Genomic DNA, 12949 nt, shown 5'->3' with positions numbered 1-12949 from the left:
ACGTTTAAATAAGCCAATAAATACAGTGCAATCGTAAAGTCCTCCCTGCAGTGGACAGGAAAACAGGAGAAGCTTCTGGGGACAAAGTAATGACGTTGAAGACAGACCGACCACTGAAAAAGTTAAAGTTATGTCACCACCACGTGGACATAGTCCACTACAGAGGGACTTTACAAATATTCCTTTTTATCATTGATGTTTATAGGTACAAAATAAACTCAGAATAAGAATTTTTGACAAATAACCAGTGCCAACTTTAAGTCAAACAGATCCAATCTTATAGATTAGAATCCTGTCTTATAGATTTTAGAATAGAGACATTGCATGCCACATCCTACAGGTGCCCAACTTGTTAAGGTAAGATTTGTGCACGCCATTTAACTCAAAGTTTCCTTTAATAATATTGATACATTCTACAATAAATTTATAGAACAATAGAATCTCATTAAATTAAAAAGTTTAAATAACTTTAGATACTTTGAAACAGAATATTTATTAAATGAGTCATATTCGAGCTAAACAGTATATAATTAGAATACTTTGTCACTAAAGTAGAATGTGTTGTCACCCATTAATAATCTTAATAATTTGACAGTTTTGATTAATTTAGAAACACCTTGAAAGAAAAAAAAGTGCTTGGAATAGAGTCAAACTCAACTTCCAAAAATCTGGCAGGTACAATTTCTAAGTTGTGCTATCCAAAATGAGGTCTTTGATGTTTAAGAATATAGAAACTAAACATGACCGTACAATTCGGCACAAATGCAGTTCGACAATTTAGGCAAAGTTTTGGGTATTATCGTGTAAGAAACTCAAGTCAATTACACTATTAAATATATAAAAATATATAAAGTATTAATTTCTACATAACAGATATAATTTTTATAGAATACTAGTAGTGAGTGTCTGGTGTCAATCAGAGGGGGCAGCAAATTGTAAGGTTGGGAGAGGGTAATAAAGACAATGGTGTTACATTTATCAACCCGAGTATTTATAATAACAGAACCAACCACAAACACAAAAAATTGCTCATGCTTAAAAGAGGGTGAGGACTCCCTATTTTCTAAGGTTTCAAAGAATATTTATGCCAAATTTGGTGAAGATATGCTAATGGTATAGAAGCCTTTGCCTAACATACATACATACACAGTTGATTTTCATTGATAATCCATCCGAAAACAATCAGCAAAATCCAAAACTGATGAAAACTGAGGCAATTATTTCCATATGAATCAATGTAAATCCAATTAATTCATTCTAGACACTCCAAAATGCNTTTGTCAATATAATCATTATAAAATGGGATCCCACATTTAATCACCTGCTTCCTGGAAGACAGGAGTCGTTGGCGACACCCACGTGTGATTCATCACAGTTTATCGGTAACTTTAGTAAGTAATTTGATTACTTATCAGAATACCACAAACAAGCAGGCATAAAAAAAAGTAGTAATCTGTATATTATATGTCAAAATATCATCATAGTACTAACAATTAAACAAAAATAGAGGATTAAAAAAGAACAGTAAAAAGGAAACATCAAGCAGAATAATAATAAAACATATTGATTACAAGAAAAATAAATTAAAATAAATAGATAAACAAACTAATCAGAATTTAATGAAAATTTCTAAACTAACTACTCCAAGATTTAATATTTTAAATTATTAAGTAATTCTTACAAAATTTATCTATACAAACTTCTAGTTATCTATAAAAGGAACTCAGTATTTTGGGTGTGGAGTGATTGGACAGACAGACAAACTATTCAAGGAAATGTATATAATTCTAACATTTTTGACACTATAAAAAGGCTTATTAAGTTAAAATTTTATAAAACCATTTGTCCCAAAGAAGAATTATATTTTGGGTTTTTGTTTTATTCAGATATTTCTATATATTAATTTTTCAGAAACATTGTTACAATTGAAACCTTACTGCTCCTAGCAGAGTATTTCAATCATGCTCTAACATAGAAATTTGTGACAATAAACACCCAAGAAAGGCTTCTTAAGGGAGACAGAAACATTCTTATATTTTAATTTCACATAAAAATTTATTATCATATAAATATACTTAATAAAATTAAAAAATTAAGTGATAATTTGAAGTGTGAAGAATATTAATGACACTCAACCATTAAGGTTAGATGCTGACATTAATGGAATTATCAACATTATTATTAATATCAAATGATGAATTGGCCGCATTGTCTATTTTATTTTCGATGAGTTACGATGATCAATGGCTCTAGTTATAATTTATAAATTGAATATAATTTCTAAATAAAATATAATTTGAATGAACAAACCGAGCTTAAATAACATCTACGGATCTTTAATAAGTTATATGTAATTTGATATCTACGACTGCGTCCCACTAATTTGTATTCGTTAAGTTTAACGAGGGTTTTATAATAAAGAAATAAATTCCTCACTCACCAAATTTTTGCCATCTTGAAATGAGTAATGCAAGTTTGTAATCCATCTTTTATCTCCGTTAACCAAGACATCTCGTTCTTCTTGGAAGCATGCAGTCTAAAATATTATTAAATATTTCATCACTTTTATGTAATAAATTAAAAACTTATAAATAAGTTGCTATTTTATCTAAAGAAATTTTATCAATTATTCAAATTTTCATTCATCTAAATGCTCTTTCTTTATGATTTAATAAAAAAAATAAAAAGAAAAAATGTTATTATTAGCTTGGTTTATATATTTATTCAGGTTACGTCAGATAAATGGGGCAACAAAGCCAAAAAATTCTTCATAATAGTTTCATGAACTTGGAAAGATTCCAACTGAGAAGTAATAAACCGAACATATCAAATATTTTAACTTGTTGTTAATTTACATTAATGTTTTTGAGCTTGTATTAAATTCATTTTCAATGGTAATTTGATATGAATTATCTTTTAAATGTATTTATGGAATAAATGGAAAGAAAATGTAAAAAAAACATAAAATTATTATTATAAAATGTACTCTGTTGACCTTATGTCTCAAATCCCAAGTATTATTTCATTTTAAATGTTGCCTCAATGAAAGAAACAAGATTTAAATAGACCAAATACAATAATCTCTGATGTTTAAATTAGTTATTTTTGATGCTGCTTCTTGTCTATTACAAGTAAACACAAGCCACATTCCTCATTCATGTTCATAGAAATGAAGAAGCCATTAATATATTTCTGAGTTTTATAATTTTCCTGCAAGAGAAGCTTACAAAACTAAGAAACATACACATAAAAAATCAAGACAAGCATTTTCTAGATAAACTGGAGAAAATAATTGTTTAGAAAGATGATGTATAAAAGAAATTTCTTATGTTATAGTCATGTTACCTAATTACAGGTACAGGGCATGTAAAGTTTAGTAGTAAATCATTAACTGAACAGTGGTTATTACTGCTCCATTAATGCAAATATTTTCTGACTGATAATTAATTGAAACGATAGTAAGAAAGCTTATGCCAATGACATATAGACAATGTCTTGATGCTTCCCCCGTCAAGTACGTCGACGCACTTTTTACAACCTCCTTAAAATGTACACGTAACTAATGAATGATCACAAAATAATCTCTAAATCTGAATATTAGCAAAATTGCTTTTTCAAATTTAAAATTCCCGACAGCAAAGAGTCTTTGACTTCTCGACATAACTTGATATAGTTGTCAAATTTCTACAGAAAAATTGCTCTTCTAAAACAGATAATTTGATTGTACACTTGAGATTAATATAAATGAAATTCTAACTGACTGGTGATGAATAATTAATATAACAATATAATTAGAGATAAGCAGAATGATTCGGTGATCTGAATCACTTCATTTTTATGCATTTATTCATTCAAATGAGTAATATCAATAATTGTTCTTCTGTTCCTATTAAAACCATTATAAACACACTAGTTTTAATTAAGGTCTACAGGAACTATGACAGATCCTATATTTTTTTCTGTATAATATTACAATTTAATTTTAAAGATAAGTCAGATCTTACATTAAAAAGAAATAGTAAGAATGAGACACTATATTTGTCAATATAATCATTATAAAATGGGATCCCACATTTAATCACCTGCTTCCTGGAAGACAGGAGTCGTTGGCGACACCCACGTGTGATTCATCACAGTTTATCGGTAACTTTAGTAAGTAATTTGATTACTTATCAGAATACCACAAACAAGCAGGCATAAAAAAAAGTAGTAATCTGTATATTATATGTCAAAATATCATCATAGTACTAACAATTAAACAAAAATAGAGGATTAAAAAAGAACAGTAAAAAGGAAACATCAAGCAGAATAATAATAAAACATATTGATTACAAGAAAAATAAATTAAAATAAATAGATAAACAAACTAATCAGAATTTAATGAAAATTTCTAAACTAACTACTCCAAGATTTAATATTTTAAATTATTAAGTAATTCTTACAAAATTTATCTATACAAACTTCTAGTTATCTATAAAAGGAACTCAGTATTTTGGGTGTGGAGTGATTGGACAGACAGACAAACTATTCAAGGAAATGTATATAATTCTAACATTTTTGACACTATAAAAAGGCTTATTAAGTTAAAATTTTATAAAACCATTTGTCCCAAAGAAGAATTATATTTTGGATTTTTGTTTTATTCAGATATTTCTATATATTAATTTTTCAGAAACATTGTTACAATTGAAACCTTACTGCTCCTAGCAGAGTATTTCAATCATGCTCTAACATAGAAATTTGTGACAATAAACACCCAAGAAAGGCTTCTTAAGGGAGACAGAAACATTCTTATATTTTAATTTCACATAAAAATTTATTATCATATAAATATACTTAATAAAATTAAAAAATTAAGTGATAATTTGAAGTGTGAAGAATATTAATGACACTCAACCATTAAGGTTAGATGCTGACATTAATGGAATTATCAACATTATTATTAATATCAAATGATGAATTGGCCGCATTGTCTATTTTATTTTCGATGAGTTACGATGATCAATGGCTCTAGTTATAATTTATAAATTGAATATAATTTCTAAATAAAATATAATTTGAATGAACAAACCGAGCTTACTAAAATGGCAAAATTTCTTCCACCTGCAAATCAAATGCAATGCAGAAAAACAAATTTACATAACTACTGTATTTATTTATTTAGAAAATTTATGAAAATGAATTAAATATTAACTTATTTTAACAATAATAACCAAATTACATATAAAAATATTCATAAAAACAAATAAATATAAGTGTGCGCCATTTAATGACGAAGGTCCCATAAGATTGTAATGGAGATGAAAAATTTAAATGATGAACTGTTAGTATCTGGTTTAGTTTAATGGGATACGGTAACAAAACACACAAGTGATCTGTCAGGAGGGCACCTCTCGGGTGAGCTTTTCCCCTATTAAACTGTTAGATACACGAAAACTCAGAAATATCCACATGGCCTGATGTTTGGTGAGAGACAAACCCACGAATGACTGCCAGTCTTCTGTAGTTTTATCTATCGGTGACTGGTAAAAAATAGTAAAAGATGCTCATAAACATTTTTTTAAAATTTATTTACTTCCACAATATCTTCTATTCTGAATACCGGTATTTTGAATAATCTCGTACTCACTCATTTAACCTTTACTTTCCAGTACTGCTTAAACTTTATAAAAGAAATGTTTTCGGCCTCACTCGAGGTTGCTTCAGGTTACAAGAAAAAAAACCCGGTTTCCAATCTTAGAATGATACTTGAAGGAATGTTGAGTTTTTAAATAAATTCGAACATGTGCGCACAACCTTGAGTGAGGCCAAAAACATTTGTTTTACGAAGTTTAAGCAGTACCGGAAAGTAAAGGTTAAATGAGTGAGTACAAGATTGTTATTTACTTCCAATTTAATTCATTTGTATTGCTGTATAGTATGTTTACTTTTAAATACGTGTAGTTCTTGTTTAACGCAGAAGATAGATTCCTTGAAAGTAGCATATTTAAGCAAAANTAATTCTTATGATAATTTATATACAGGGTGGGAGAAAAGGCATTGAGAAATTGCTATAATTTCTATATTTCTAATGCATAGATAATGAAAATTATTTGACATATAACTTAATAAATAGAAATATGATGCATATCTTAAAATTCAATGAAAGTACTGGTGCCATCCACCAACAACAACACATTTTCCTCAGATTGTGATGTGGATGGGTGGCTCTTCCGTATGTCCATAACTGAATCTGTGGTCATTTTAGCTTTGAATGACAATTCTGAATTTTTTCTTAACAGATCATGCATCACTTTGCTGCACAGCAACCACTGATTTCCACAACTCGTAGCGTGCAGTAATCTGCACTTGCTCCCAAACATTTGAGCGATTGGCTTTTTCTTTTTTTTGGACCACTGCCCATACCACTGATGTGGGAATTCTAAAATTCCATTAATTGTGTACAAGCATATATAAATTTTATTCTGATTGCACTATTATTACAAAAGTTGTAGCAATATTTCAATACGTAGTTACTTTCTACCGATTGTGTATATAAATTTAAATTGAAAACGATTAATTTATCTTATACTGGAGAGCCTTTAGCATTATTAAAACATAGAACTACACAATACTTTTTTTATCTAAGATTTCTCCTGAAATACTGTAAATATATGCTCTATTGTAGATCAGGTAGGGCTTCTTTTCATTCTTTATAATGTCATTCATTAATAATGTGTTTGGTTTATGAGCTGCAATTTGAATCCCTCTCTCTCCTCTTTGCATAGAGTGGTATACTTTTGGTAACACCTATTAAACAATACACATTTTAATTATTAAATAATTAGCAAATTATAGAAATTTTCTTATTTACACTTTGAATCAAGTTAACAGAATAACCATATTTCTGTCTTTTGTTATACAGTAATTACTCTTGCTGACTGACTTGTTTGGTAATAAATATATCCTCTTCTTGACAAAACTTGTAAGGTGATCTTATAATAAAATTGATTAACAGAGACATGTATAAAAGCATAAAATTATTTATTCTATAAAGAGGGATTGTGAGTAGCATAGAAGACTGTTCCAAAAATAACAATCAGAAAAGTATGTCACCATTGATGTCAGTAACTATTGATAACATATGAATCAGCTACATTGAAATACACATTTAGCACACTTCAGGGTAGAAAAATATAAATATATTTATATTATTTTAAAATTATTTGTCTCTCTAATTTGCAATAATATAACAACATGCATAGGATGTTTTATCAATATCATAATTATTTTACATATAAAATCAAGCCTGATATTTGTTAATAATCAAATGGTACATCCGGATTCATATTGAGTCGTGATAAGGCTACTCAAATTATTAAAAAACTAAGATTTAACATAAGATATTGGCTTAATCCCCTAGAACTAGGGGATTAAGCCAATATCTTATGTTAAATTTAATCATTAAAATGAAGAATCAGCACAGGAGAATAATTATATCTTCTAAATTAATCCGTCTGGAAGAGTGGATGAAAATTCAGACAGAATAATGGCAAATGCATCCAACTGGAAACAGCAGTTGTGGATTCGAGTCTTGCTTTGAGCTAATCTTTTCTTCCAGAAATTTTAAATTAAATCTAACAAGAAATGTAAGTTAAATCCATAGTCAAAATTACTTATCATCTTAATAATTTACTTAGCTATATCATAATCAAATGATATGTCACATCGGGCTATCATCATGAATATTTTATTTAAAATTACTCAATATACGACTCTGTATTATAAAAAACATCATAATCACCAAATCAAACAACTTTTAAACTCAGACTGGTACAAAAACCTCACTAGTGTAAGTAATTCTTATTGTTTGAGATGCTTGACACTTGCTTTAGTGCCAATTTCAGATGTAAACAAATAGTAATGCTTGAGGTCTCACTGTTTTTCCCTATTTTATTAAAATCTATCTATCAAAATTAAAAATATAAGAAAATAAGAACCAAAATTCTTTATGTTGAAAATTAAATATTGAAAATTTTAACATTTTTGTAGTACCGAGAAATAGATAAAGATCAACAGAACATATTCCATCAAGCACAGTAATTCAAAAAAAAAAAAAGTTAGCACAGGAAAGAGGTGACTGACTCATGTTCTATACCAAAATAACTCATACAAAATATTCCAAATTTCGACTGCATAAATCTATTATAAATTATAAATTTCCAAATTTATTTACATTTAAATTTAATGCCAATTTGTAAATGAAGACGAGTTTGAAATGACTAAAGTCAGATTTTAAAATAAAAATAATCTTCAAAGAATTAGCCGAAAATTAAATTTAAATTGTACTTCGATTCGTCGAACATATTTTACGCATTAGATTATTAATAAATTATCGCAAATACATCAGACAAAACTTAAGTTCTGCCAATTGTAATATCAACAACTACAAACTTGACAACATGTGGTTTCAATTCTAAAAGCAATTATTTTTTTATCCTCCGTCGTATCGTAAATATCTAAGCACGACAGGAAGATCCTTGTTTTCTTTTTAATTAAACAACAATCATCTTTCTTTCTTAAATACTTTTCAAAATTTGTTATTTATTTTTTCATAAATAATTAAAGTAAATTATTACTACATTAAAATTAATTTTGAATAATTTCAATTTCTGTAGCTTCCAAAGTTTTTAAATGTGAATTAAAATTCAAGAAAAATGTTTAAACATTAAAATATTTTTACGTTTAAATAAGCCAATAAATACAGTGCAATCGTAAAGTCCTCCCTGCAGTGGACAGGAAAACAGGAGAAGCTTCTGGGGACAAAGTAATGACGTTGAAGACAGACCGACCACTGAAAAAGTTAAAGTTATGTCACCACCACGTGGACATAGTCCACTACAGAGGGACTTTACAAATATTCCTTTTTATCATTGATGTTTATAGGTACAAAATAAACTCAGAATAAGAATTTTTGACAAATAACCAGTGCCAACTTTAAGTCAAACAGATCCAATCTTATAGATTAGAATCCTGTCTTATAGATTTTAGAATAGAGACATTGCATGCCACATCCTACAGGTGCCCAACTTGTTAAGGTAAGATTTGTGCACGCCATTTAACTCAAAGTTTCCTTTAATAATATTGATACATTCTACAATAAATTTATAGAACAATAGAATCTCATTAAATTAAAAAGTTTAAATAACTTTAGATACTTTGAAACAGAATATTTATTAAATGAGTCATATTCGAGCTAAACAGTATATAATTAGAATACTTTGTCACTAAAGTAGAATGTGTTGTCACCCATTAATAATCTTAATAATTTGACAGTTTTGATTAATTTAGAAACACCTTGAAAGAAAAAAAAGTGCTTGGAATAGAGTCAAACTCAACTTCCAAAAATCTGGCAGGTACAATTTCTAAGTTGTGCTATCCAAAATGAGGTCTTTGATGTTTAAGAATATAGAAACTAAACATGACCGTACAATTCGGCACAAATGCAGTTCGACAATTTAGGCAAAGTTTTGGGTATTATCGTGTAAGAAACTCAAGTCAATTACACTATTAAATATATAAAAATATATAAAGTATTAATTTCTACATAACAGATATAATTTTTATAGAATACTAGTAGTGAGTGTCTGGTGTCAATCAGAGGGGGCAGCAAATTGTAAGGTTGGGAGAGGGTAATAAAGACAATGGTGTTACATTTATCAACCCGAGTATTTATAATAACAGAACCAACCACAAACACAAAAAATTGCTCATGCTTAAAAGAGGGTGAGGACTCCCTATTTTCTAAGGTTTCAAAGAATATTTATGCCAAATTTGGTGAAGATATGCTAATGGTATAGAAGCCTTTGCCTAACATACATACATACACAGTTGATTTTCATTGATAATCCATCCGAAAACAATCAGCAAAATCCAAAACTGATGAAAACTGAGGCAATTATTTCCATATGAATCAATGTAAATCCAATTAATTCATTCTAGACACTCCAAAATGCATACCAAAAACACATTTTATATAGAATAAATATTGTGTTTAATACTAAAAATAATAAGAAATTAATATAAAAAACTAATGTAGAGAATAAATAAACATTTAACATGGCATTCAAAGTGCTATGGCTTTGGAAACTTCTTTTCTTTGGTCCCATGATGAAGAACTGAGACAAATTTTTCGTGAAAAAAAATTAATGAAAACCAAGATATTACTGTATATATTTTGACTTGACTTATATTCAATATATATAAAAACACATTTTCTACAGTTCCAGTAAAAGATTAGATTTAATACAGTATGTCGCAAACATTTTTGGACATTTTACATTGTCCTTCCTCAGGCATTAGAAAAAAAATAATAATAAATTAGAACAAAATAAAATTTTAGAACATGCAATATTTTCCAAACACATACAAAATATTTGAAATGCATCCTAGACATAATAAACTCAAACAAAATGCAAATTAAATCCATTAATAATCTTTAAACATTAAAAATAATTAAAGTTGAACTTTCTATTCCGGTTGCAAATATTTTTCCATGTAATTTTATATATATTTCTTTTGCAATGAATCATTAAAATTACAGAAGTATTACGAAAATAAAGAATTTTTATTCAATAATTATGATAAAACAATACAGATTTCGTGTTACAAAATCTCTTGGTAAAGTTTATCAAGTAGAAACTAGATTTTGTTATTGTTTAAAATGAAAATAAATCTTTATTTGAAACGGCAACAATCAAATTTATTTTGATTTTATCTATGTCTGGTAAATAAAATCAAAACAAATTGTGATAAGCTTTGAAAGCCATTCTACTATGTTTGCATTAATGACAAATAACTTTTAAATAAAATAAATAAATTTGAATCTAATTTCTCTCATCATTAATATTTCAAAAATTAAATTTCTTAATTTTATTATGATGTAAGAAATAGATTGAGAAATCAAAATCAGATTTCAAATCTTAGGAAATATTCTTATAAAACGACATATACTATTATACAAAAAACAATCAATCAATTTATTTCGTAAACCTATATATATATATTTATTAAATTTATTTAGTTCTTTCCTCCTTTTTTTCCTTTAAAAATGCCAATATCATTTCTGAAGGCAAATGCATGTGTGTGGAATGTCAAGAAAACAGCAAGACGGTGGCAACGATCATCATCAGCAATGATGGCAATATTGCCATACTTCTGATGACCACTAGTAACATGATTTGTTGCATGCAATCTGACATTTTGAGTTAATTTCTTGTTATCTTTTAACATGATGGAGAATTTAAAAGCATATCTTTATGTAGAAAACTTCATAAATATCTATTAATTTAAAAATGTAGCATAACAATCATTTTTATCCATCTTGAATATATATGTCAGTGCTTCTCAGTTTTCACAGACCAGCATTTTTCGTTCTGATCCTTCGTAGAGCAGTACTTTTGTGAAATTAAATGAAAATAATTATAAAATGAAGAAAACAAAATTCAAATGCATTTTTTCTATTTTTATTTTTAAATAAAATCTCATTACAGCCCAGTTTGTTATGGACACTGGTCCACAGATCAAGTTTGACTAGCACTGATCTATATTGTACATTCTTGCCACACATGCACATTCTCCTTTAGATTCCAGTTAACATTTTAAAATCTTATACTTTATAACACTAATTAGCATTATCAAATTTACAAGTCGACATGGAACTACGCCAGTTAATGTCAAGAATTAGAAAAGCATTAAATATAAAAAAAAACACACCTCAGCTCTTTTCAGCATCTCCCATTTATTAAGTATTTTCATTGCAAAGACTTTATCGTTGTCTTTCTGCTTTACAACCGCAACCTGAAATCAAATTTGTACCATTAATCGATATTAATTGTTCGTATACTTTAATTAGCACAACCAAACAAAATAAGTTTACCTCTCCAAATGCACCCCGTCCAATGACTTTTAAAATTTCAAAATCATCTCGTGCCAATCTCAGGTTTTTTATTTTCTCGACCACCGGGTTCACTGAAATGCAAACAAATTTACTAATGACATATATTAAACATTAAGAATAAATTAATTTTTAGAAATTTCACAATTCAATAGAACAGATTATGTTTTATCCTTAAAAATTAATTAGCAACTACTTAATTTGTTAATGTGGAATTTGAATAGATCAATCATAAATACATTTTGACCACATCTCACTTAACAAGTTAGTTGTTGGAACGGAACTCCATCATTAAGTGAAGAGTGTGCAATAAAGCACAAATTTATAAATGAAATATGTAGAGTCTTGGGGATTGCAGAAACTAGACTGAGATTAAGAAAGAAGATTCCCCTGCTGGAGAGATGGTTGTAAGTCTAAGTGGTCGTTAAGCAAGGAGTGACAGTACTGACAACAATATACTAGGAGAACACATTACTTTACATCATCACAAAGTTATTATACATGTATTAACATATATAAGATATTGATATATTAATAAATATATGAGTGTGGTTCAGACTTCTGTCCAGGATTTCATTAATGTTGATGGACCCATATGGGTTACACAGTCTCAAATTTGTTTCTTTCTCTAGGTACTCTCTTTTCACATTTCCCATTGTTTTGGCAACAATATTATGCCTGCAGAATAGAAGTTATTTAGCCAGTGTCGGAGCTAATGTACGACAAAATCTCAGATTTCAGTGTTTTGGGCAATCTTCTGTTTTTTATGGTTTCCTTCAAAAAAAAAAAAAAAGCCAAACAGATGATAATTGCACGGAGATAGATCTAGAATTCTCCAATAAGTCCATTGATCTCCTCCACCACATTCAGGACCAAGCTCATGTGAAGGATTGTGTGTCATTACCAAACAATGAAAGAGGTGTAAGCTTTGAAAGGGGAATACCCAGAGAAAGAAATATAAATTGGGACTTTGTAATGTGTACAGTTCCACCACCATTACCAAAATTTTCGAAA

At 28.3% G+C, this 12949-nt stretch overlaps 1 protein-coding gene across 1 annotated transcript in view; it reads right to left on the bottom strand.

Annotated features, from left to right (window-relative positions):
• LOC111623973 (serine/threonine-protein kinase MRCK alpha-like) overlaps nucleotides 1–12949 on the bottom strand; it is a 108912-nt gene that overhangs the window by 70071 nt on the left and 25892 nt on the right. Inside the window, exon 4 of the mRNA XM_023366719.1 lies at nucleotides 2441–2536. Within this exon, the coding sequence (XP_023222487.1) occupies nucleotides 2441–2536 (96 nt within the window). The remainder of the gene's footprint in view (nucleotides 1–2440; nucleotides 2537–12949) is intronic.

The sequence above is a fragment of the Centruroides sculpturatus genome, unplaced genomic scaffold (assembly GCF_000671375.1).
Source record: "Centruroides sculpturatus isolate CEXI.00-Female unplaced genomic scaffold, Cexi_2.0 scaffold382, whole genome shotgun sequence".
In the NCBI taxonomy this organism is placed as follows: domain Eukaryota; kingdom Metazoa; phylum Arthropoda; class Arachnida; order Scorpiones; family Buthidae; genus Centruroides; species Centruroides sculpturatus.
This window is presented reverse-complemented; position numbering and strand designations above follow the sequence as displayed.